Raw genomic sequence first — 27,577 nt, forward strand, 5'->3', positions numbered from 1 at the left:
CCCGCCCTCGCCACCTTCCCTGCTTTCATCAAAGAGATGAAAAACTACTTCGAAGACCCCCTAGCTAAAGTACGGGCGAAAAGCGCACTCCAGAGACTTAAACAGGGCACACGCACGGTCCCTGACTACGCCCTGGAGTTCAAAGCCCTCGCGGGAAAGGTCTGCGACTGGTCTGAGACCACCCTGCTGGAAATCTTCAAAAGGGGGCTCAACCGCGACGTTCTCCAATGGGCCCTCTACCGCGACGACCCAGAAACGTTACACGGGTGGATCCACCTCGCGGGGAAAGCCGAACACGCGCACCGCACCTTCCTTATGACAACCACGGAAGACACAAACTACGTCGGGAAAAAGGTACCCGCACCACACGGGGGGATGGCCGGCCCCATATACCCAAAAAAGAAGTTCAACCGGGAGCCCTGCGGGAGGTGTGGCAAATTAGGGCACAAGACGGCGGATTGCTTCGCCAACCGACCGCCGACCAGCGCGCCCAAGCCCGCCCCGAAAATTAGCCCCAAACCACCCAACCCGGGGCCGCCCCCTCACCGCCGAATGACCGTGGCCACAGCGACACCGGAAGAGGGCTGGGACGCTTACTGGGGAGAAGAGGACAATACCGACCCCGACCAGCCGGCGGGAAATGCTCCCCGCTTGCCCTGAGACGCGTGGCGAGGCAGGCGGTGGGACAGCAACGCGGACCACCTCAACGAAACGACAAAAGCTCCGTAATATTGGCAGCAATTCAACTCTCTGCCGGCAACGGAGCCACCACGGCCGCGGCACTAGTGGACTCGGGGTGCTCAAAAAACCTCATCCACCCCGACCTAGTCGCCAAACTCGACCTCCGCTGCTTCCCCCTCCCCACACCGCTGGCATTCCACCAGCTGGACGGCTCTACAGCGGGAGGGAAACCAGCCACGCTACAAACCGAGCCGGTCACCCTGCAAATGGGCACTCACACCGAGCGCACATCGTTCGTAGTCACGCCCATCGGACGGCCCATTGCAGTCCTGGGGATGCCATGGCTCGCGAAAAACAACCCGCGGATCAACTGGGCGACCCGCACCTTCACATTCGGCGACGGCGAGTATCGAGCACCAGTACCAGCTGGCAAAAGCAACCCCACGGTAGGACGAGCGGAGGCGACCACACAAGACAACGCCGCTACCACAGCAGACCTACCAGAACAATACGCCGACTTCTCCGAGGTCTTCGGAGAGGCAGAGGCAGACCAACTACCCCCCCACCGCAAGACGGATTGCCGGATCGACCTACTGCCCGACGTCCCCCTACCTAGACCAAAGATCTATTCGATGACCCCGAAGGAGATGGCAACCCTCCGGGAGTTCATCGATAAAAACCTAGACAGGGGATTCATAGAGCCAGCATGCTCACCGGTCGGAGCCCCCGTCTTATTCCGGGAGAAGAAAGACGGGACCCTACGGCTCTGCACCGACTACCGGGGCCTAAACGCGGCTTCCCTGTCCAACAAATACCCCTTACCCCTGGTGAAGGACATGCTCGCCCACCTGTCCACGGGCAAAGTCTTTTCCAAATTGGACCTTCGCGAGGCGTACTATCGCATCCGAATCAGGGAGGGGGACGAATGGAAGACGGCGTTTAACTGCCCCCTAGGCGCTTTCCAGTACAAGGTACTGCCCTTCGGACTCGCGGGGGCCCCTGGGGTGTTCATGCAGCTCATCAATGAGGTACTGCATGAACATCTGTTTAAAGGGGTCCTGGTCTACATCGACGACGTCCTCATTTACACAAAAACACACGAGGAACACGTAACCTTAGTCAGGCAAGTCCTCGACAAGCTCAGAAGGGCGCAGCTCTATGCAAAGCCTACAAAGTGCGAGTTTCACAAAGAGCGCCTAGACTATTTGGGGTATCGAATCTCCGGGGACGGCATCGAAATGGACCCCGCAAAAGTCGAAGCGGTGCTAAACTGGGAGCGGCCCCGCAACAGACGGCAACTACAGAGCTTCCTGGGATTCGCGAATTTCTACAGGTCCTTCGCCCGGGGGTTCGCTGAGATAGCCCTCCCCTTAACGGACCTCCTCAAAACCAAAGGGGTGGGGGACACCCGACGCGCCAAGAACCCAGGCACAGTGCTGAATTGGACTCCCGCGTGCCAGACCGCATTCGACAAGCTGAAAGCGCTGTTCACTACGGAGCCAATCCTCGCGCACCCGGACCCAGAACGGCCGTTCGTGGTCCAAGCCGACGCCTCAGACTTCTCCCTGGGAGCCATCCTGCTACAAAAAGACTCCACGGGGCTCCTGAAACCATGCGCCTACCTGTCAAGGAAGTTCTCCGAGACAGAGAGGCGATGGCACGTCTGGGAGAAAGAAGCCTTCGCGGTGAAATCGGCACTAGAGACATGGCGTCACCTACTCGAGGGAGCCACCCAACCATTCGAGGTCTGGACGGACCACCGGAACCTCGAGGCCCTACGAACGCCTAGACGCCTTAGCCCAAAACAGGTCCGATGGGCCCAATTCTTCAGCCGCTTTGATTTCCAGCTGAAGTTCATGCCGGGCAAGAAGAACTTCCTGGCCGACGCCCTCTCCCGGCTGCCCCAAGACGAAGAGCCCGCCCCAGACACCATTGGGACGGTCCTATCCGCCTCGCAACTGGGGATGGCCGTGACCACCCGAAGCGGCGCACGGAGGCAGCTCGACGCTACGGCGCAGCCGACGGCGGGACAACCGGCGACGGAAAGAAGCCAACCGCAACTACCAGGGGGAATGCGCACGGACCTCGCCGCCGCCCTCAAAACCGACCCCTGGTTCCTGGCAAACCCCGACAAGGTAACGATGGCGCAAGACCTGGCATGGGGGGAAGGCAGAATCTACGTCCCGGACTCGCAACGCCAGGCGATCTTGCATAGGTCACACGACGCCAAGCAAGCGGGACACTTTGGGTTCCTCAAGACCCTACACCTAACACGGCGCCAATTCTGGTGGCCCGCGCTCAGGCGAGACGTAAAAACCTACGTGGCGTCCTGCCCAACGTGCGCTAGGGCCAAACGGGCACCAGGCAAACCCGCGGGGCTATTGCAACGGGTGGCAGAACCCTCCCGCCCATGGGAGGAAATCTCTATGGATTTTATAGTGGACCTCCCACCCAGCCAGAAGAAAACGGCCATTTGGGTGGTGAAGGACTACTTCTCAAAGCAGGCCCACTTCATCCCCTGCACGTCGGTCCCATCCTCACAACAACTAGCCAAACTCTTCCTCATCCACGTGTACAGGCTACACGGATGTCCCGCACGTGTGGTGACCGACAGGGGCACACAGTTCACCTCCAAATTCTGGCGGGCCTTCCTGAAGCTGACGGGGACCCAACAGGCCCTATCTACGGCTTGGCATCCGCAGATGGACGGAGCCACTGAGGTTCTTAATGCCACCTTAGAGCAATTTATACGATCATATACGAACTACCACCAAGACGACTGGGCTGAACTGCTCCCGTTCGCCGAAGTCGCATACAACAACGCCGTCCACACGAGCACGGGGAAAACCCCGTTCGAAGTAGTCTCGGGGCGCGACTTCGTCCCCATACCGGAGCTACCTCAACCCCCGGAACCCCAGGTGGACGCCAGCGACTGGGGACGGAAGATCGCGGAAGCATGGCCAGTAATCACGGCGGCGCTGAAGGAGGCACAGGCTGCTTACAAAGAGCAGGCCGACAAGCACCGGCGCCAACAACCGACGTTCCAGGCGGGGGATATGGCCTATCTCTCCACCAAGTTCCTAAAGTCAACCCAACCCTCGAAAAAACTGGGGCCTAAGTACATCGGGCCGTTCCGAGTCACGCAAATAGTGAACCCGGTAGCAATACGCCTGGACCTGCCACACAACCTCCGGAGACTCCACCCGGTGTTCCATACCAGCCTCCTAAAACCGGCAACCACCTCCCGATGGCACCCAAGCACGCCACAGCCCGCACCGCTAATGATCGACGGGCAACACCACTTCGAGATCAGGGACATCCTCGACTCCCGCAAGCAACGAGGAACTCTACACTATCTGGTCAGGTGGAAACACTTCCCCCACCCGGAATGGGTGGCGGCGCACAACGTTAACGCGCCTGACCTGACCAGAGCATTTCACAGGGCATACCCCGACAAACCGCAATCAAGGTCAGCAAAACCAACCCCCCCCCCCGCAGGCCCCCCCCCGCCTCCCGTGCCCCAAGGGAAAGGGCCCCCCCCAAGCCCGCGACTTGGGTGGACCTTCCCCCCCCCGGGACTCACTCCCCCCGCCCCGGGCCCACGGGGTGGTGACAAACGATCGCCAGCACCCTCCCCCCGCCCCCTGGCCGCGGGGGAGTGGCAAGCAAGTCAACAGGGCAACCTGGGGGCAACGCCCAGGAGACACAACAAAGGCGACGCACTCTAAATAAGAAAAGAAGGGCCCTACCTGGAGCTGAGCAGCACCCGACCAGCCACGCCTCTCGCCTCGCCGAACTGAGCCAAACAAACAGGGTGTGGTTGGAGCATGCGCACGCCAGGTCAGAACCCGAGCATGCGCACCATGGACACACCCTGGGAAGGCACGTGGTAGAGGGAGGAGCAAAGGGAGGGGCGACAACTACTCCGGCGGGAACTTTGAAAAAAAAAAAAAAAAAAATGTGGCGTTTTGACAGCTCCACGGGGAAAACCAAGAAAACCGGGGGAGAACACTATTCGAAAAGGGGGCAGTATGTCATGAGTGCCGTTGAGCTAAAGTCATCAGCGCAATGGCACTCATGACAATGACAAGGAAATAAGTGAAGGGGCACAAGTTAAGTAGCCATCAACCCACAACGACTAACGGCTAACAAACAATAGCTAAACGAATCACGGAGCCACCCAAGCCATCAGCGGCAATACAACGGGGATCGCCCAGCTGAAAGCAATCAGCAGAAGAACGGAAACCTGAGGATGGGCGATCCTGGAAACCCTCAACCAATGGCAGGGCAACGCATGGGACAAAGGGGGGTGACGTGACCGTGAGCGAGGGGGCGCTGACCGGCGCGGGGTATTTAAACCCCGCACCGGCGCGCTCCTGTCACTCTCAGCTTTTTTCTACCAACGTTGTACCTGCCCTGAAATAAACCAGAACCTGATTTGCAAACCAGCGTCTGAACGTTATTCAGAGGTAGGCAGCGCATGACAACTACACACACACACAGTATATATGAGAAAGCGTGGAAGGGAAGTTCTGGGACCCTTTAGGAGAGTGGGGAGGGATGCCTAGCGCTTCACATCAGATGAGTTTTAAAGGGATGGTGTATACGTAATGACACAGCTTAATGTTTACTGGCTTCGGTTTCTACCTGAATCTGTTCTCTGATTCTTCCTGAAGGAGCTGATCCAGAATGCAGACGATGCAGGTGCTGAAGAGGTGATTTTACTCTATGATAAACGGAGTTTTGGAACACACAGCCTTTTCTCTGATGGACTGGCAAGCACCCAAGGTATAGAGCAGAACCTATGGAGGGCTGGAAGCTGTTAGCTTAACCGAGAAATAATTCCAGTTGCCAAGTGTGGTGTGGGGTCCTGATTGTGGAGATCTGTGTTGTGTTGCTTGGGATGCAAAATCCTGCCACAAATGCCCATGATCCATATTTAACTGATAGAAGGAAAACTTGGTATCCTGTAGCAGAGAGAGACTGTTATTGTGGGATTTAAGGAACAGTCTTCCATTTCTGTTAGGTGTACATCGGATGGCAGCGGCCCCCAAACTTTGCAGGCAGCAGGGCCTGTTGCACATTTAATTTGATGTTACCCCCCTTCTTATAGATAAAGAAATTAAAGGAAGGTTTTAAAAGCCCCAACTAAGTTCTCACATGAGAATGCTGAATTCCTAGATTGGATTTCTTGGGTTATTTTTGTCAGGTTCTTCACAGAATGGACATCCCTAATTTAAGATGCCTTGGATTACCCCATTATGTTCCCCACCCCACCCCCTTGACTCCTGGCACTACATGGACAGGTCTCTGCAGTTTTCTCAGCAATATTTTTTCAGAAGACATTTGCCATTGTCTCCTTAACCGGCTGGCTCTACTAATGCTGTGTATAACCTATGTCCAAATAAGCTTTGGTGACCTCAGTATGTTTGACCTTAGATCAAACATACCTTCAGCTTGTAAAATGGACTGAGCATTTATTTACTAGTGGCTGTTGTTCTTGCTTTGGGCCCGTCCTTCTGCAGCCCCGGTGCCAATCTGGCATTGATGCAGCACTGAGATATTTCCATGTTGCTCTTGGGCAGACAAACAGATTTTTTTTCCTATTCACACCTCAAATGCTGAAACGCTAGTTTTGTGATTTGCATCACTGCAGCTCAAGGGAGTTTGGGGAGTAGGTGGTTTTTCTACTGGCAGGAACACTTTCTTTACTCTACCCTCCGAACACTGGCTTCATAAGTAGCCGTGTCAGTAAATCCTCCTAGAACACTGCCACATGGCAGCAGGTTAGAGTAGTTATGCAGTGCAGGAGCTGGCAGAAAAGTAGGCTGGCTTAAAGCGTATTTATCCCAAACCATATTTTCCAAACCTCCAACCCATATTCTGCCTATGCAGTGAAGCAAAATAGGGGTTCTCTCCTCAGATGCAGAGGTCTAGCACCAAAGAAACCATTCTCCTCACTCCTCCTGCTGTTCATGGTCAGTTTTCCATTTCCACAGAGTGGTCACTCCATGGGATCAGAGAACTGGCCACAAAGGAGCCGTTTTCCCCTATGTGGAGGAAAAAATGGGGAAGCAGGGGGTTTGGTCCGGCACCAAAAAGACCAGCACCCCCACACCCAATGTAGAGGTAGCTGAAGAGCTACTGTTCCCTGTATCACTTTCCAGGGGGATGGAAGTAGGTCTGCAGCAGGTAGCCCCACAAAAAAGCTGCCCATAGCTTTAGCAGCAGGACTGCAGAATGGGGCTGTTGGAGACTAACTGTAACCCTGAGTTAATAGGTTGGGTCCATGAATCCAGTTCTGATATAGGTAGTCCTTGCTTAACATCCACTCATTCAGCGACTGTTTGAACTTACGATGGCGCTTAATGAGTGGTACTTACGACCGGTCCTCAAAGTTTGGACGTTGCAGCGCCCTGTGGTCACACGATTGTGATCCAGGAGCTTGGCAACTGGCCTGGATTTCTGACCGTTGCAGCATCCCATGGTCATGTGATTTGCAACCTTCCCTGCCGGCTTCCCACAAGCAAAGTCGATGGCAGGAAGTCATGGTCACATGAGGTCCTTGCTTAACAACCCACACGTCCTCGCTTAATAATGGCAGCTGGGGACTGCGAGAACTGCTGTCGCTAAGTGGCCCAGTCACATGACGGTGCATGTTATGGCTGCCTCGCTTAGTGACAGAAATTCTGGGCCCAATTAAGTGAGGACTACCTGTATTGGCACTGCATGTTTTTTCTTCTCCTTCCCAGCCTTTGATCCTTGTAATTGTTTGTGAGGACAGAGTCACTGAGGCAGGGCCGCAGCTAGGGTCTCTGTCACCCGGGGCAAACATGGATTCCGCACCCATTTTGGCGCCCCACCAGCGCTTATTTTGGCGCCCCACCAGTTGTGGCCCTGCCCTGAGGCGCTGCGCTACAACCTAAAACCATGGTTGCGGCTGTGGGGATATGTAATGGAATGTAGGGTTGACCTTGGGCATGAGGAAGAACAGAAAAGATTTCAAGTCCTGAGGAAAAGGGGAATGTAGAAAGAAGCTCAAAATAACTACGCCTTGATGTTGTTTAGTATAAGAGGGGACAGAGAGAAACTTGGATAAGCTTTCAAGCGTCTGTCATTCTACCTCATTACAATAAAGAACATTCCTAAAATTGCTGCCCTATTTCTTGACCTGTCCTGCCTCAAAGGGCTGACAAGATACCACCAGGCTACAGAAGTGTGTGGTTGTATCATCTCAGCTATCTGGGAATTTATAGGCAGGAAAAATAATGTATTTGCAGCTAGGCAGCCGCCTCCTCACAGCAACCACTCAGAACTTTTGCAAAATGGTTGAACGTAGCACATCCTATGTGTGCAGCAGCAGTTAGGGGGGGCTTGTTATTCCAGGAGCTGCTGTAGTTCAGGGGTGGAGCCTTGACTGAATGACAGTTTGTGTCCTCCTGTGATTGGTTGGCGGGAGCACTGACTGACCCATGGTATTCCCTGCAGACTCCCAGCATTCAGGGGTTGGCAGAAGTGAAGAGGAGTGCATGGGGCAGAGGGACCAGGGAGTGGCAAAGGTGGGCTGGGAAAATGTCCTTTGCAGGAGGAATGTTACAAGCAATCATGTAAAAAAAGGAATACAGGTAGTCCTTGCTTAACGACCACAATTGGGACTGGGATTTTGGTTGCTAAGCGAAACAGTCATTAAGTGAATCCTACCCAATTTTTTGCAGTGGGTGTTAAGCGAATCACCACGGGTGTTAAGTGAATCACGTGGTCATTAAGCGAATCACGCAGTTTCCCATTGATTTTGCTTGCCAGAAGCTGGCCAGGAAGGTCAAAAATGGCAATCGTGTGATCACAGGATGCTGTAACAGTCATAAATGTGAACTGGTTGCCAGCTGCCCAAATTGTGATCACATGACTGTGGGGATGCTGCAACAGTCATAAGTGTGAGGACTAGTTGTAAGTTGGTTTTTTCAGCACTGTTGTTAAGTCCGAACCATCACTAAACGAATGGTTGTTAAGTGAGGACTACCTGTATATATAAGTCCATGTTTCTCTCTCATAGGACCTGCACTTCTGGCCTACAATAATGGCATTTTCTCTGAGGATGACTGGGAGGGGATCAGAAGTCCTGGTATCAGTCATAAGGAAGACGATCCATCTACTGTTGGTCAATTTGGCTTAGGCTTTAATTCAGTCTACCATATTACCGGTGAGTAGCTCTGCATGGCTTTGATTTAGGAAAGGGCAAATTTCAAAACGGGGACATTTCTGAAAGCATTTCCTGTGCATAGTTTCCCCTTCTACCACCACTGCAATAATTCTTAAGGTTTTTGAGAAAATGCAGTTCTGTGCTTTGAATACTGTATATAAAATCCAGCAAGAGTCATACCCGGTATTTCAGATAAGGATGGGGTGTTTTGTTTTTTTTTTGTCAAAAGTGCCCTAACATTTAGGTTCACACATTGCATTAAGTCAAAACCAGACAAATCACATTGTGCTGTCTGATTTATAAACTGTGATTTATGATTTATTGAATTGTGCAAATCCAGCCAATTGTATATTCTAGAGGTGACGGACTCGTCCCTGGGGGAGCTGGGGGTGTTGACGACCGACAGGAAGCTCTGGCGTGGGCTGGTCCATGAAGTCACGAAGAGTCGGAAGCGACTAAACAAATAAACAACAACAACAAGCCAATTGTAGCTTACTGTGAATGAAATAGCCACAGTTTAGTGCAATAAGGTTTGCGCGAGGCATTAGGTCCTAACAGCTAGCAAATAATCTGATTTGCTAGCTGTTAGGACCTAATGTGATATGTGTGCATCCAGTAGAGTGAAGACACCCTACAGCAGACACCCTACATGCTTGCTGGGGAATTCTGGGAGTTGAAGTCCACACGGTTTAAAGTTGCTGAGGTTGAGAAACACTGCCCTAGAGTGAAATTCAACTCTAGGGAGTGCATATGTGCCATAGCACCCCTTATTAATTTTGATTTTATCTCATCTTGGATTTTATATTAATTTTATATTTATTATCTTATTTGTGCTTTTAGATTGTAATTTAGGCTTTTATATTCTTCTTATTACTTTTAGTGTAAACCACCCAGAGTCCCCTGTTGGGGGAGATGGGCGGTGATATAAATTTAAATAAATTTAAATAAATAAATAAAATATGCTGTTTTCTTAGCAATGATCCAATGATGGTTGGCCTTTGCCCTTTCCTGCCATTTTCAACTTTGTTTTATATAATTTTGTCCTGCTGCAATCACTTGACTCCTCACAGGTTACAATGCCTAGTTATCTAGCCTACGTTAATACTCCCGGGTGGTCTTCAGTCCAAGTATTAATCAGATACAACACTGTTAGGTTCCAGGTTAAACAACAGGGCAGTTGCTACCACCTACTAATACAGATTGCAATAAGAGGGAAAGTAATTGAAGTAGGAGTGTCTGTCCCATGTTTGTGAAGTTACATTTCTTTCCTTCTCATCCTCCAGATTTTCCATCAATTCTGTCTGGCGAATTTTTGGGAGTGCTGGACACACAGCAAGCAGCATTAGAGGAAGGAGGCCAGCTATGGAGTATAGAGGAATGGGAGGAGGCCTCTGATCAATTCCAGCCGTTCTGGGCAACACTGAAATCACTTGGCAAACCTTGCCCAGCAGTCAAGGGCTACTTCCCTGGCACCCTCTTTCGCTTTCCTATTCGGCAGAGCCCCTCCAAGATCTCAGACAACCTCTACAGTCTGAAACGGGTGCAGCAGCTGCTGCATGTGTTCTTAAATGATGCCCCCATTAGCTTGCTGTTTCTCAGGAACATCCGGAAGCTGACCCTGGGCCTCGTTGGGTCCAATGGTGCCGTCAATGAGCTGCTGAAGGCTGAGGTCTCAACTTGTCCATTTTCTGAGTCAAATGCTCTTCAAGACATGCCAAAGGCTACCCTGAACCATGGTAGAAACAGAAGGAACTCGGAGATGTTTGCTGATGATAGTCTTGGTGCCATGTTGGAGATGAATGCCTGCATCAAAACCCTTGCTCTGCAAGGCACTGGGATTGGTAAAGCCACCAGCTGTGAGTGGCTCATGTTGTCAGCAGAAGCAAAAAAAGTTGCCTTCCCAGGACTGTGGGATCTTGCCGAGAAGGTGAGATCCAGACCAGCATTATCCTTGGCCTACTGTTTGCAAGACAGATGTGCTGGCCGCCTTAGCTGCGTCTTACCTCTCCCAGCCACAGAGGAAAACATCACTGGGTTGCCACTACACCTCAGTGCTCCTTTTCAACTCACCGATGACAGAAGGCACGTGCAGTGGTCTGAAGAGGGCTCCCAGGCACGGGGGGCTGATGGCCGTTGGAACCACTTACTTATGGAGGAGATACTGCCTGTTACTTATTGCCAGATGGTGGTGCTGGCCTCTTCCTATCCGGGTGACCCATATGGGGCGTGGCCAGACCCAGATCATAGCCAGCAACTCCGGTACAAGCCTTTAGTAACTCAAATATGCCAGAGATTAAGGAACATGAAACTCTTGGTGAGGGTTGGAGAAGGGGACCCTCGCTTGCTCTATCCTTCTGAAGCCATCCTTTTGCCAAAGCCAGTCTTGGATAAGCCTATAGGTCTGGTGCTGGAGAAGGCTCTCCTTTTGGCGGGATCACCGCTGGCAGCTGCCCCTCCCCATGTACGTCAAGCCTTGGTATTGGGTGGAACAGCAGTGCAGGAGGCCACAGCCAAGTTTGTGGGAGGGACTCTGCGAAGAGCTGCCAAAGTCTGGAATGGGCTCGCTGTGTCTGAGAAAAGATTGCTGCTGGAATATTTGGCTGAGGATGGATGTTACCTGGAACTGAAGGACCTGCCACTGCTTCCAACAGCCAATGGGCACTACACCTGCTTTGGAGATTCTGGAGACACTGTGTTTGTTGAGACTCCCGACTTCCCCAGGTGAGCAGCCTCCCTCTGTGCTACCCCCCAAATAGTCTTAATTCTCTCTTCCTATTCTTCCTCCTTCAGTACACTGTAGTTCCTGATTTGATTACCTGAATCAAGTCAGACATGAATCAGATTTAACACCAGAAGTTCAAAATGTTTTAAGAATGAACAGTAGCAGAACTTTACTCATTTGTTCTAGAGCAGCTGTAGCTCAGTGTGAAGAGAGGCATTTAGAGGTGACAAACTTCAAATCTTTTAGTGAATGCACTGTTATTTCCTATGATAGCTTATGTTCTAGGCAAAGAAAATTAAATGGGAAGCTGTAGAACACAGTTGCATCACTTTTTAGTTTGTAAGTGTGCTGCTAAGCCCCAGATAGCCCAGATAGGATACTTAAAAAGCTGGCTTGTTGCAGCCATTGGAAAATGCACCTGTTTGCCTAGAAAAAGATGAAGATACCATCCAGGACAATAGACATCATCCAGGGGGTGGCAGTTAAAGCAGGTGGCAAGGATTAACCTTGCCAGTTAGGTAAATAAACCAGATTGCCTTAATGGTTTATGAGCCTGTGTAGTATTTACAGCCTTGAAATGCATAGGTCCCACTTCCTTCATGGGTCCCATTTCTCTTGGTTTTGCAGAATTCTTTTGCCTAGTTTGGCTCACCAATTTCTGCCCAAAGACCTAAACCCTGTGCTGCTGAACCATTTGCAAACAATTGCCAAAAAAAGTAAGTTGTTACCTTTCCGTTATGTGTGCCTCTCAGGCGTGGGCGTGATCTGGGCTGTGAGAATAACCTTGAGGAACAGGAAGAAGAGCCGCAACTAAAACAATACCGCTGTCTTCATAGTGGCTCTTCTTCCTGGTCCTCAAGGTAATTCTCACAGCCCATTACAGGGTGGTTGGGTACAGCCTTATCCAGTTGACTGCAACTCCCACCATCTCAGTTGGATATTGGTTGGAGAGGATGGAGTTGATTGAGTATATCTGAAGGACAACAATATTACTAGTTCTTAGCATATCCATGTGGACACAAGGCAGCCAGCTGCCCTGTGAGACAGACAGACTGGAGGATACTGTGCCCTAGGAGAATGACCAGGAGCCTTTCCACATTGCAATGGCTGCCCAGCATAGGATATATGTGACTGGCTGGTGCAGTTGAAAGCAGGATGTCGTTCTCCTCCTTGCTGTTTTTAATTCATGGTTTTGCGAGGCAGAGGGTATGATGAGGATTCATTCTCCCAGGATTCAGGATTCTCTTCCAGTAGAAAACAAAGGGCAAACGCAATGTCCTCCTGAAGGAAGGAAAAAGACCTTTTTGGCAGTTGTAAAGCGAGCTCGACATTTTGACTTGTTGCAACGAACTGCCTTCAGAGATCCTTCAAGTGTGTGAGAGTGCCAGATCTGCCTTGGATCAGGCATAGCGTCCTCTGCATGTTATAATGCTACTCCCTGCAAGTCAGAAAGCGAGCTTCCCAACCAAATGGTGTTTTGAACCTAAATCTCTTTGGTGTTAGTGTTACACTCCAACCACACATACATTTTTTGTTGTTAGAATCATTAGCTCCAAAGTTCCAAGTAGCTGGAGCAATTCTGTGATCTCAGACTATTTGCAGACCTCTGTGATGCAGCCTTTAGCCCAGACCCAAAAATACTTCTGTAAGTAACTACTTAACTCCAACAGAGATGCGCTAACATTGGTTTTTGATCCCTGTGTCTCTCTAGGGTTGTTCAAAAACCTGATCTCCTTGAATCAAGCCATCATTGAACAGAAACTTCCTGGAGCTCTCCCAAGAGACTGGATAAGCAGCAAATCTGTCCCTGTTATTTGGAGCCCAAATGTGTACCCCAGCCAACCTCCCCTTGAGTGGCTTTCTGCCTTCTGGACTTTTCTGACACACCATGCTTCTTCCCTGGAACCGTTCAAGGGATGCCCGGTAATACCACTGACTCCTCTGCGCAATTCTCTCAATGGCATTCAATTGGCCCGGCTTTTGCCTCAGCCCACCCTCATGTTCCAGAGGCATGATGGGCGATTCTTGCCAGATGCAGTGGCTGGAATTCTGAAACTGCTGGGCTGCACCATGATCCAGAGCTGGGAGCCAAATTGGTCCCACCACCAGCTGAAAGAATACATTCTGGAACCGACACCTAGCAATGTCCTGCAAGCTTTTGCCCATCTGGGGGTAGCAAATGTGGCAAGCCGCCTGACATCTCTGTTGACCTGCCAGATTGAAAGTTTGAGTGCTTTTCTCTCAACAGGTGCATCGTTCTCTCAAAAAGACATTAGAGTCCTTGCTGAATTGCCGCTGTTTTTCAAGATGCCTTCTCTCCTTCCACCTTCCATGCCTGGCTTGGTCTCAGCCCAGAACCATTTGGCTTTAGAAAAGACTTTGGTCCCACCAGTGCCTACACATCTCTTGACTCCAGAGCCCGTGCTTTTATGTCGCAATGAAGCTGAGCGAAGCTTGCTTTTCAAAATCCGTGGAAAGCTTCTGGGTACGCTGGATCTATGCCTGCTGTGTGTCCGAGCAATGAAGAAGGGGTTGTATGCCCATCAGGCTGAGAACGCCAAGCAACTCATGTTGTGGTTATTGCACAATGGAGATGCTCTCTTTAGCCAGAGTCGAGAATTACAAGCTTTATGCCGTGATCTTCCATTTGTGGATTGCGGATCAACAGAATCGTTCCAGCCCTGTCGTCTCTATGACCCAGAGAACTGCACGTTGCTGGCCTTATTAAAACCGAGCCACTTTCCCATAGGGCCCTTTCGAGAGCAAGCAGTGTTGCGAATCCTTCGTATTCTGGGCCTGAAATCTGATCTTAGTGCTGTCTCTCCAGCAGATGCAATAACTGCTGCAGAGGAAGTGGGTTTAAGTGAAGTGGCAACAGCCAATGCCAAATCCCAGGCGCTTATCCAGGTTTGCAATGGGAGTCCTCTCCTGTCACACTTATCTCCTGAGGAGCTGAAGCAGCTGAGGTCCTTGCCTTGGGTCCCTGCCACCAATTCTAGGCTTGGGCCAGCTGGAATCTTCCTAGCACCTGAGTCGATTCGCTCAGAGAGGTATGCAGGTCTTGTAGGACTGGTCATGGGACTGACAAATGCCTTTTGTCCTCAAGCTGCAGAAAAATTGGGTCTGGAATCCTCACCTCCTCCAGAGAAGGTGATGGAAAACCTAGCTGGCCTGGCACAAGCCTATTGCTCCCAACAGATGCCAGTGTTAACTGCAAAGTTGTATAGTATCTATGAACACATGCAACAGCACCTCACTGATTTCCAGCATCCACCCGCATGCCCTTCAGTGTGGAATGGGAATGGCTTCTCATGGCCAGCAGACGTCGTACTATCCTATCCTAATGACTTGGACCTTGCACTCCTGATACCACGAGTGCCCCTGGACTTCCAACAGTACAGGCAGCTTTTTGCAGCATGGGGTGTCCAGCAGTCACCCACAGAAGAAGATGTATGCCAGGCCCTTCGTAGGTTGGCACATCAAATCAACTTCAGACCAAAGGGGGGCACGCAGGCTGAATTACTTCTCTTTGTAGCTGCCTTGGACTGGCTCAGCACACTAGGTTACCACGGGGAAGAGGAAATGCTTATACCTGTGCGGATTGTAGGTTTGGCTGGTTTTGCTCTACGCCCTGCCAGTTCAGCACTGTATTGTGACATGGATCGTTCCCGTCTTACTGATCTGGGTGGGGACCTACCCATTTTGGTGCATGAAGCTGTTTCTCCTGCCACAGCTGCTTGCCTCGGGGTGGAAATGCTGAGTGCCCGGTTGTCAGGCTTAGAACTGTGTGAGGCTTGGGGACCTTCAGAGCCCATCACTGTCCGGATCCGTAACATTCTTTGTGAGTACAGCCAGGATTCCGATGTGTTTCAGGAACTGCTGCAAAATGCTGAGGATGCTGGTGCTCAGACCTGCCGCTTCTTAATAGACCTCCGGCAGCATACTACTGAAGGACTTCTGGATCCTGGCATGGCTGCCTGCCAAGGCCCAGCTCTTTGGGCCCAGAATGATGCACTGTTTACCGAGGCAGATTTCTCCAACATCACCCAGTTAGGTGCAGCTACCAAGGAGCACCAGGAAAACAAGATTGGTCGTTTTGGCCTAGGTTTCTGCACTGTCTACCATATGACTGACGTGCCTTTCCTTCTCAGTGGTCACACCATCCTCATCTTTGATCCCAATATCACCCATCTCCAAAAGCATATCTGTGGCTCAGCCCGACCAGGCATCCGTTTGAATTTGACCTCCAAGGTTGCCACTGCCTTTCCAGAGCAATTTTGGCCCTTCAGAGGGATCTTTGGATGTCAGTTGGGGGAGAACTACCAAGGCACTCTGATGCGTTTGCCTTTCCGCACCGAACAGGAGGCGAAAGTATCTCAGATCTGCCCTGAGCCATTTGGACCCAGCCGAATCAAAGGGCTGGAAGCTGGTTTCAAGGAGATGTACCAGTATCTGCTGATTTTCCTACACAATGTCCAGGAGGTATCACTGTCCCACCTCTCAAAGGATTCCAGTTCTCCAGAAGGTGCCCAGCCACTGGCCACAGTAAACAGAGAAGTGCTGAATGAGGTGGGTTTTCCCCTTATACGATTGACAACAACGTGGCAGTCGGCTGTGGTTACTCACCATTTCCTGCTACGTTCATGCTCAGCTAATGGAGAAGCCAAGGAACTGTTCAGAAAGGGAAGAAAAAGTGGTATCCATTTCTTGCCTCCTTCTGCTAGTGTAGCCTTGCCGCTCCGCCCTAGTACCACCGTTGGACGATGGCTCCCAGATACATGTGGTTTTAAAGGCCGCATCTTTTGCTCCTTACCTCTTCCCATTGAATCAGGCCTCCCATTGCATCTCACAGCAGCCTTCGCTGTGCTTAGTAATCGCAAAGGACTCTGGGACACTACAGAAAAGGGCCAGTGGAATCTAGCACTCCTACGCGATTCGGTGACTGCTGCGTGGCTTGGGGCACTAACTCAGCTCCGAGACATGTACAAAGAAGAGCTGCTGGAGGACTACAAGTACTATGATTTTTGGCCAGATGTATATGGTATCAAGTATCCTTTCAATGAAGCAGCAAAAGCCTTCTACCAAGCGCTAATCAATGGAGTAAATGGGGAGCAGCCAGTTCTCTTCTCTGATGGACAAAAATGGGGCCCGCTTCATGGTGTTTGCATCCTGGATGATGATATCATTGGTGAGAAGCAACTGAGTTCTATAGCAGCGAGAGCCTTCTCGTTACTCTTACCAGAATCGCAGATTGCAGTTTCTCTTCCAGGCTGGGTGAAAATGAGCTTCAAAACATGCACCCCAAGAAACAACTCAGCGCTAAACACTTACAACTGGGCACGGTTTCTTCGGGAGCTGGTTTTACCCAATCTTACTAAGCTTGCGGTCCCTGATCGTGATGCCCTGATTCTTCATGCCCTGGATATGAACGATGCCAGTGTGAATGAGCTTCTGAAATCCCTTCCTTGCATTCCTGCTACTCCAGATGAAATGCTGAAAACTATTAAAGACCTTGTACACCCGGGGGGGCACGTTGCACCTCTATACAGTCCTCAAGATGGCTGCTTCCCTATGGGTGAAAGGTTTCTGAAGCCAGAGAGGCTGTTGCGCTTGGAACATCTTGGCATGACCAAAGGTAGAGTGGCAATGGAAGAACTGATAAGCCGAGCCCGAACTGTGGCAGCTTTGTGGCATCAGGACCGCAACAAAGCATGCCAGAGGGTCTTATGTATTTTGGATCTCCTTGATGACCATCTCCAGGAAAGTTCCAGAAATACTAGCCAGGTCTTGTTTAGGGATATTCCCTTTTTACCAGCAGTACTTCCTGGGAATTTGTGCAAAATCTGCTGCCCCAGTGAGGTTTACCACCACAAGTTGTGTTCCTTGGTGCATTTGACCGAACCAGTCCTGGACAAGGAAGCTCTTGGGGAAAGTGTCAAGCTCTCTAAGGAGGTCATGGGATTCCTAGGACTGGATCGCAAACCACCAGCAGCTACAGTGCTAAAGCAGCTGGAGAGTGCATCCCTTTGTTCCAATGCCTTCTCCAAGAAGGAGCTGGCTAAGATGGCACAAAATTGCTATGCCTTTCTCAATGAAGTGGTTCGGAACAATCAAAGTATGGTAGAGGTAGCCCAAAGGGCACAAACGTTCCTTTTCATCCTGGTCGGTGCTGGCTTTGTGCCAGTGTGTAAAGTGGCACACAGTCTGGCCTTTGATGCTTCTCCATACCTCTTCCAATTGCCTGATGAGTACCAGCAGCAAAAGGATCTATGGAAGTGTGTGGGCCTGCGTGACATGTTTGGTGTGGATGATTATGCTTGTGTCCTGCAAACCCTGGCTGAGGATGCAGCTGGACAGTCTCTTTCTGTAGAGCAGCTGAACACCGTACTTAGGTTGATCACGGTAGGGCTTGCTGGAGCTTTGCCAGAGAATCAACAGCTGGATTCTTTCTTGTCCCAGAAGATGTTTTTCCCAGACAAGGACAAAGTCCTACGAAAATTGCCCAAGCTGCTTTTTGATGACACTCCATGGCTTCCACAGGAGAGTGGAACACCATCCTGCCATCCTATGATCCCACGAGAAATTGCTGTGCGCTGCGGCATATCGACCACAAAGCATCGCATCCTGTCCCTGCGACGGATCCAGAAGCTTTTGCCTTGGGCCACAGATTTTGGAGCTAAGGAGGACCTGTGTACCCGCCTGTCTAACATCCTCTGTGACTATTCCTCTTCACAGGATGTGCTGAAAGAGCTGCTGCAGAACGCTGATGATGCTGGGGCAAGTGTCATCCATTTCCTTTGGGATCGCCGCCAACATCCAACACGGCGTATTTTCAGTGACGAGTGGAACGTTCTTCAAGGTCCAGCCCTCTGCGTGTATAATGACCGGACCTTCCAGATGAGGGACATTGAGGGCATCCAGCGCTTAGGCTGTGGTGGCAAAGGAGGAAGGCGGGATGCTATCGGAAAATATGGTCTGGGATTCAACACTGTTTTCCATTTGACTGATTGCCCTGCTTTCCTTACAGGGGATAGAATGCTATGTGTCTTTGACCCCATGTTGCGTTACCTCCCGGACTCTGATGTGGTCTCACCTGGGGCAAAGTACAACCTCACTAAAGATTTCAGAGATGCTTTTTTGGATGTTTATGACACCTTTCTGCCTGATGTGTTTGAGCTGGAACAAGGTACACTTTTCCGGTTGCCCCTGCGTACCCCTGCAGGTGCGGCTGCCTCCCCTATTTGCCAGAATTCAGTATCTGACTTAGATATGGAAAAGATGTTGGAGGCTCTTCAAGAAGATGCAGAGTGCCTCGTGATGTTCCTCAATCACATTCGCTCTGTAGTTTTCTCTGTGATAAGCGAGAAAGATCGGAAACCAAAGGAGTTGCTGCGGGTTGAAATTGAAGGAGGGGAGCTTGAAAGGCTAGAATACCAGAAACATTTGCAACAGGCAGCTGCAGCAGGAGGCATGGATATGGGCAAGCCAGTAAGAGTCTTCTACAAAATGAAGATCAACAAAAATATCTTCAATGATCCCAGCATCTGGTTGGTTGGTAGGCAAATTGGGATGGACAGCACAGAGGGCACGGAGGGCGTGCTACTGCCATATGGTGGTGTGGCTGCTTGTCTTAATAGAGAACCATCTGGGAGGGCTTTCTGCACATTGCCTCTGCCAGGAAAGACAGGTCTTCCCATCCATGTCAACGGGAACTTTGCTGTGGATTCAGCTCGGCGTGACCTGCGGAAGGACAGTGGTGAAGGAGATGTCAATTCAACATGGAACAGTTTACTAATGCAATTTATTCTGGCCCCTTTATATGGCCAGTTACTTAAAAAGCTGTGTCAGACCCTGGGGAAGGTGCCATTGAGATTCCACACTCTGAAGACATGCCAGGATCAACTTGCTTTGAAGTATTTCCAATATTTTCCAATTGTGACCAAGGATGTACCCCCAGTCTGGCAGCAGCTAGTGACCCATCTGTATAAACTGGTATATAAAGACCAGCTTCCATTGTTGCCAGTATATCAGAAAAATATTGAGTACAAAAGTGGCCATAGAATTGAAGAAGTAAGTGTGTGTTGGAGTGCACCCAAAGTAAACTCTACCAGAGGCCCCTATTTCCTGCAGAATATGATACGGGATAATGTTCTTGAGTGCATTCTACAGGAGCTGGGTATGAGCTTGGTCCCTGCCTTTGAACTCCTAAAAGAGATACATGACCAATTTGTCATGGCAGAAATGGATGTACTGATGCTTGATTCTCCATCCCTCTGTCATTTCCTGAAAAGTCTGCTCAACTTCTCCTTACCATGCCCACTTAATCAAACTCCTGTAAAGTTTCATTCCAACTGCTTTGCTCTCCTAAACTTCTCTCTCAAGAGATTGTGTTCTGATGACGTGAGCTACGTGGAAGGACTTCCATTACTGGTGACCCAAGATAACATGCTGAGATGTTTCAGCCGGCAGGAGCCTGTCTATCAGGGCAGTGCTTATAAGTTGTTCCCACAGCATCAGCACTGCTTTTCTGCCTGTGCAAATAATAATCTGAAAACCAAGCAGCTTCTATTAAACATGGGGTTCCTGAAGGATTTTACTCTTGATGAATCTGTGGCTTTCATCCAGGAGATGCTGACACTGGATAGCTGGGGCTATGATAGCCAAAAGATCTGGTTAGGAGAAGTCTGGAAGTTCTTTGAAAATCAAGTCTGTGTGCTTGAGACTAAGGAGGAAATGAACCAGCTATTTGCAAAACTCATTTCCCTCTTCAAAGGATGCACTTTGCTCCCTTTGTGTGGTTCCAGTGAGTTGATTCCTCTTGAGTCCCTTGGCACAGTCATGCCTAACAGCAAAAGCCCAATTTGTCAAATTCTTGATAAGCTGGGCTTTGCCAAAATAGATGATTCCCTGCTGCCTCCAAAGCTCACTATATACTGCATCGAGCCACAGCTGCTGTTGATAGAAGACCCCACTGTAGTTCTGGAGCAACTGTCTGCCCACAGTAGACTATGCTGGAATAAACTCGAGTCATGGGATTATTCTTCACTCTTGAGGTTCCTCAGTAAGGATCGGGAAAAGTTGAAGAATAATCAAGCATTATTAAGGAAACTGAAAGCTTTGCCTGTGTTTGAGACGTATCAAGGAAAATACGTGTCGCTGGTTTCATATCAGAAGGTGTATTGCCTGGTATCCAAAAATCCAAATCTCTCTAAGAACTTTAAGGAACTTTATGAAATGGATGCAAGGACTGTTCTACTGATGAACAGCTCGCTGAATTGCAGTATTAGCAAGTGCTTGGGTATTGGAGAAATGAATGATTTGCAACAGTTCATGCTGCAGCTTTTGCCTAGGATGCCCTCTCTTCCTGAGACCCAAGTACTGGAGGCCTTGAGGTTGCTCTTCAGCATCATGTCTGAGTATTCCGAAGAGTACAAGGCTCAGAAAGCAGACGTGGTGTCGGTGTTCCAGTCTTTTGCCTTCATCCGAGATAAGAAGAATGTGCTGCGTCCTGCGTCATACTTCTACGAAGAAAAGGACATTTTTGAAGTGTTGGGACTGGCCTCTCGATTTGTACCAGAGAAATTCTATGATTCAGTGCTTCCAGGCAAAAAGTGGGACGTGTACTATTTTTTATTGGATGTGGGCTTGCAGAAGGTGATTTCTGAGGCAGATTTTTTGAACTGCGCAGCCCAAGTTGAACAAGAGGCAGTGAGCAGTGGTGCCACTTCCCAAAATGTCCAACAGAAGAGTAGAGCACTCTTGAGTTATCTGTTCTCCAGACCAAAAGATGAACTGTCCAATTCCTTCCTGAAAAAATTGTCCATGATCCGCTTCCTTGTGCCACAGGACATCCCTGATAAACTCTGTTGCCTTCATTTGCCATACGTCCCTTGCAACGCTCCAGTGGCACCCCAAGGTTCTTTGTACAGTACAAAAAATGTAGCACTATTTTGGACTTCAGCAGTAGCTTTCTCTCTTAATGAATATGTTGGGAAAGAAGAAAAGGCTGTTCTCGAAAACCTTGGAGTGTTATGCACAGTATCTACCCACATGGTCTTGAAAAATCTGAGCAACATATGTCAAGTAACCTGCAATACACTAGAAACTAAGGAAACTCGGGCAAAAGTTCTAAAATCCATGTATAAGTTCCTGTCAGACCAGGAAGAAATAGATGTGAATTGCCTTAGAGGACTTCCTGTGATACTGACAGATGATAATGAAGTAGTTGAGGCGGAAAATGTGGTGGTCTACTTAAAATGCCAAAATGACTTTCGGCCATACCTCTACATGCTGCCATCAAAGTTAGGTACCTATATAGATATCTTTGAGAAATTTGGGGTGCAAAAAGAGCCAACCATCCATCATTACGCCAGTGTTCTGTCCAGGATTCAGGGAGAGACTGCAGAGCGGGTGAAACTGCAACCCAATCTCATTAAAACAGTGGTGAGGGCTACTCAGTTTCTCTTCCAGCTACTGGAAGAAGCAGAGAAGCCAGTGGATTTCTCAGAGCTGCAGGAACTTTATCTCCCTTGTGCTGATGGGAAGTTATATCCATCAAACACATTAGTGTTTAGTTTCTACCAATCTGGCCAAGAACCCCTTGCCTTGAGAAGCACATTTCACTTTCTGGTCAATCTCTCTGAATGTTCCATAACAGAGGACAAGTATAAGCAGTGGAAACTTCTGCGCTTGCTACCTGAAAACCTGCGCCCCAAGTATTTCCATGACATTGTTGGAGAACAGCTAGAAGAGTCCTCTCTGAAACTCTGCACCTATCAGGAACACTGTGAGTTCCAGAATAATCTCAAAGAACTTCTAGTTTCTCTTGAATTCCAGAATGCTCTGATTGCACTATTGAAATGGCAGAGTAGAACCCAGGAGATAGAATGCATGAGTGATGGGTTCTTCTCACCAGATCAGCTGGAAGTGGTGTGCTGTGAAAAGCTCTGCACTGTAATGGCTTACGACTTGCAAATTTTAGAAGGAACTCAGGACGTCAAGACAGTGTATGTTGCAACAGCGCCAGATGACAAGACAAAGATTTATCTTACTCACCAGGAAAGCATGGATCTGCAAGAGGGAGTACATATTTCCAATATTCTAGCCACTGAGGTTAATAAGCTTTTGGGAGAAAGACTTAACGAACTTGCCATGGGAATCCTCAGGGAGATTTTGGTTTGCCAGGGACCTAAAAAAATTGCTAAGGTCCTAAAGAGAAACAGAGTGCCCATGCATTGTCAGACAAACGTAAATGCTTATGACCTTCCTCCTCCAGGAGAGGACATCCCCGAGGAATGGTATGACAGCCTGGATATGAACATTCTGCATACCTTTGTGAAGGGAGATTATGTGGGTTTCCTGGATTCTTCTCAGCCCAAAGAGCATTACCTTTATGCTGTTGTCCTTGAAGCTCTTGAGTCACAGAAGAGTGGTGCTGGTCAAATACGCACATACCGTATTGACTTGGGAGGAGGCCGGCAAGAAGAGGTCAGTGCTTATGACCTTTACCATTTCAAGAGAAGTACGCCAGTCTCTGATTCAGATAAAATGGTAATGCTGGCGGTCAGTTCCGCTGATGCTGCCCAAACGGTAAGGCCAGATACTAATGCGTATTGGCACCAGCAGCCACTGAGCAAGGTCAAGAAAGAGATAGACGCATGCCTAGCTCAAATTTGGAGACTGTCAGAGGAGGAGAGGAGGAAAGCCCTTAGAAGATTATATCTGTGTTACCATCCAGATAAAAATCTTGGCCAAGAAGATTCTGCTAATGAAATCTTCAAGTATCTTAAAGCAAAGAGCAAGGAAATGGAGAACAGAGTGAATTCAAATGGCTCCAGTGGAGGACCCAACAGTAGCCATTCCTGTAGCAGAGGTTTCTCAGAGTGTTGGAGTGAATGGGATCAGCAAGCTCACCAGCATCAACAGAGGCACTATGAATTTACCAGCCAAGGGTTTGCGGGAGGCGGCGGTGGGCGCAACACTTACGATTTCTGGTCATATCATCGACGTGGACCGAATTCTTCAAGGTCACTGTCAAAGCACCGTTTCCTAGAGGCAAAGCGTTGGCTCCGGCAAGCAGAATGTGATCTGCAGGCCGCAGCCAGCATTGCTGGAAATAGCCCTGAATGGCTGCTGTATATGACTTTCCGGGCTATGGAGAAGACTCTGACAGCAGTTGAGTACAGCCAGGGAGGATGCTTTGAGAGGAACCTTTCTCTTGCACAGCTAGCAGACAAGGTGGCATCTTACGGACCTGAGTTGGCTAAGCTCCCTGACAAGATAGCTGTGCTCTGGAATCATGGTGTGGATGACAAGAGAACACAGTATCCCAAATACCATGCTTTACCCATCATTCCTAATGAGGTCTTTTCTGCCTGCAAAGGGCAGGATGTGCTATTGTTAGCTGGGGAGATCCTAACCATGGTAAAGAGATGGCTTGGCCTCTGAAAAGAGCTGTAGATATTAGAAGTTGGGAGAGACCATTTTGTATATAATGCAGCAGTACCTGTAAGGATATTCTGCAGATAGATGCTTCAAAATGAGAAAGACAGCTCTTCAGAAGGAAAATACAACTTCCCAGAACCTGTTTTCTCTGTAGATGGTGAAACAATACGGCGTCTGTGAAGACAGCATGCATATTCTTTAATACAGTTATTCCATTTTTTAATTTCCTTCTGATATGTTGCTTTCATAAACTTGAGTTTGTTAAGTAATTAAAGAGTTAGTTATATATTTATGGAGGGGAGCAAAGGGAATTGTTATTATAAGAGCCATAGTGTCATGTTTCCCATTTCAATGTTCTGTTAACATTGTAACGTTTCACATGTCAAGTTATTTTCCGTGTTCCTTCGCTCGTTCGGGGTTTTTCCATTCCTCCGCCCTCCGTTGTTTTGGAGCTTTGGAATGTGTGTTTGGGTTTGCGATGCTGTTCAAGGTTACTTTCCCAGGCGTGTGTAACGGTTCCTAGCACCTGGGAGGGGGTGCGTACTGACGGGTGTTTGGGGCGGGATTAGCTTGCAGGCAAAGCTTTTAAGTTTGTATTTGGCGCGCTTTTGCTCATTCTCAGCTTTCTCTGTATTTGCATACTATTCCTTTAATAAATCAGTTATCTTTAAGCCCGAGCTTGTGAGACTGAGTATTTGGGATTAGGCAACCATTACACATAGGCTCCCTGATAGAGGTTTCATTTCCTCTTTATCTTGGTATTTGATTCATTAAGATCAACCACCAGTCATCCTCAGTACCTCAACAACTAGAAGTAATAGTGTTTTTCCAAATGGATGTGCTTACTGAGATTGTCATGACTGAATGCTTGTGTGCCATCAAGTTGGTGTTGACTCTTCATGTTGAAATAGATTTTTTCCCATGATCTGTCCCTCATCTGGTCCTTCAGGTTTTCCAGTGGTGTACTATTGCCACTGTAACTGAGTCCATCCACCTTGTTGCTGGTTATCCTCTTTCCTTCAACCTTTCTCAGCATAAGAGCCTTTTCCAGAGAGCTTGGTCTTTGCATAATGTGTCTGAACAGATCGTCATACTGCTCCTTAATTTCATTTAATCTCTGGTCCAAATTTGCAACTCTTTCATGTTTGGAAGAAATAGAAACAATACAAGGACATGAATTCATCCATTTAAGAGTTGCATAAAAGTGGTTTTGTAAGTTTCTGGGTAGTTTATAAGCCTGGTTTTCTTACAAGTCAGAAACATCTTTCCCTAACACTGCACCCACTGACAAATCTGGGAATTGTTGCCTAAGGTATGTGGAAGGCCCCAGGTTTGAGAAATTTGTTCTAGACCTACAGCTCATGTTTTTATGTGGCTTATCCATAAATCCCCTGTAGCAACATGGATTGTCTCCTTGAAAATGGTGTCTACGAACTAAAAATAAAGCTGCATTATTTATTTTCAACATCAGAAAACTTATCTCTAATCGTTAGCCGCCTTTATATACTCAGAAATACTCCCATGATTTCCCTCTGGTTGTCATTCCTCGGTTGATTGTCATACTTTGAGCAGACCTATTGAAATGGAATTGGTTTCACTGGGCTTACACTAAATGTAATTAAGGTAAAATACAACTAGCCTTCTGCTCTTTTGAAATGTCAGGTGTGGTTCTAATTGCAATAGAAAAAGGAAGAGGAACAGTATTATCGCTTTAGTCTCAGATGAAAGATACCATATCTTAATGCTCTTTCACAAGGATACTCTTTGTAAATAGGAAACTAGGGAGAAAGTACTAAAATGTCTTATATTTTGGTTCTCTATTTATAGGAATGTGTGTACATATGTTTTTATATACACCCAGAAAGAAGATTCTGTAGTTTATTGCACATCTTGACTTGGCTACAGTGCAGGGTTTGCATTTCAGGATCAGAATTTCGAACTCTTGCACAAGAGTGCCAGCCATTTTGGATCAACTAACAGAGCGAAAAGGTGTAATCCTGTTTGGCCCAGTTGGAGTTTACTCTAGTTTTGCAATTGGGACTTTGAGAGATGAGCGGAAGTACAGAACTGAGGTTTCTGAGTTCCAGGGATGATAGTAATTAGTAATTTGTAGTAGTACGAGTAATTTTATTTAGTGTGTACTCACAACAAGTGCACACAATTAAGATTGGTTTAAGAAATCCTAGACTGAACTACAACCAATTGCACATTGGCAGAACGAATCAGGCTATTAATTCAATGAAAGGTACAACTAATGGAATACAGCCAGATCTGCATGGCTGTGTATTGGAGCTGGCATCCTGTACTGACACTAGATGGTAGGAAGTGCCTGAGTTCTACTCTTGATGCATACCTGGAACAACTGTGACATCCCTTCCAGATATCAGAACTTCACACTGTGCCAAGGGGTGTGAGTGGTTGTTGAGCAATCTTCCCTCACCACAAGTGTCACTGGCTGCATATGAAGCCTCTGCTAACTGGTGCAACAGAAACCTTTTGAATTGGTTCTGTGTTCTGTGTTCATGCCATTGACCCAACGTTGATCCTTTAGTAGGTGGTACTTTTGACAGCAACAGATTCAAAGTTACACTGCATGCTGTAGGGATTGTTCTTCCTAGTTATGTTGCTGTGAGCTCCCAAGGCCCCTATTTGCTTTAGAATGTTCTGGATGTCCAATGAAGTCAGGTCATGCTGCAACTAATAATTATGTTGGACTGTGTGGACACAGTGGTGGCCAATTGCTGGCTGACTTCCTGCTTCATCTCCCATCACGTTGCCCAGGATCTAGGGAAAGTAGGCTGTGAGTGGAATGGCCCACAGGTCCACACAAAATTTAAATGGGTCAAAGCAGACTTCTACAAGCTCCTTTGGAAGCACGGAGGTAGGCCCCTGCCTACCCACTGGCCCCAGTGGGATTCTAACAGTACCACTGGGAGAGAAATTCTAAACTCATATCAAAAGGTTTCAGGCAATCTCAGAAAGTCTCAGCAAATACATTGGGTGTTAAATACAATTGTTAATTGATAAGGTACTTGTAATCTGCCTCTCATGTAACCTGCATGCACACAGCCAACCTGTCTTACCCTTCCTTGTCCCAATTTAAAGCTTAGGCCAGCCACTCTATGCATCTTATGAAGTGAGCTGCAGCTCATGAAAGCTTATGCTTTTTAATAAAAATTTTTATTTAGAAAAGGTGCTAACAATCTCCTGATTTTCTACAGTGGTAGCTTCTCAACTTACTAGCCTTACTAGCCTAAATGATACCAGTGCAGCACAAGCTCAAATAAGCACAATACCCGACAAGAACTAATAAGGATTGATCCCCATCTTTGTCCTGCACATTGGAGTTCACATTGAAAAACCATTTGGCATGCCAGCACCGTGTCTTTGGTGACTTGCTTAATGGTATGGCCGTGGACACATTGGCATCATCCCATTACTGGAAAGGGTGGCCATCCACATAGGTTTTCGCTATGATCATTCCCTTGGGTAGCTATGGTGTAGGATGCTACATGTCACCCAGTTTGGAG

At 48.6% G+C, this 27,577-nt stretch overlaps 1 protein-coding gene across 1 annotated transcript in view; it reads left to right on the forward strand.

Moving 5' to 3' along the window:
* The window catches only part of LOC134495683 (sacsin-like), a 29,715-nt gene extending 5,376 nt beyond the window's left edge, over positions 1-24,339 (forward strand). The window contains exons 4-8 of the mRNA XM_063301270.1: positions 5,358-5,469; positions 8,735-8,881; positions 10,165-11,602; positions 12,231-12,319; positions 13,315-24,339. Of these exons, the coding sequence (XP_063157340.1) occupies positions 5,358-5,469; positions 8,735-8,881; positions 10,165-11,602; positions 12,231-12,319; positions 13,315-24,050 (12,522 nt within the window). The 3' untranslated portion in view covers positions 24,051-24,339. The remainder of the gene's footprint in view (positions 1-5,357; positions 5,470-8,734; positions 8,882-10,164; positions 11,603-12,230; positions 12,320-13,314) is intronic.
* The last annotated feature ends 3,238 nt before the right edge of the window (positions 24,340-27,577 follow it).

Source organism: Candoia aspera, chromosome 4 (assembly GCF_035149785.1).
Source record: "Candoia aspera isolate rCanAsp1 chromosome 4, rCanAsp1.hap2, whole genome shotgun sequence".
NCBI lineage: Eukaryota > Metazoa > Chordata > Lepidosauria > Squamata > Boidae > Candoia > Candoia aspera.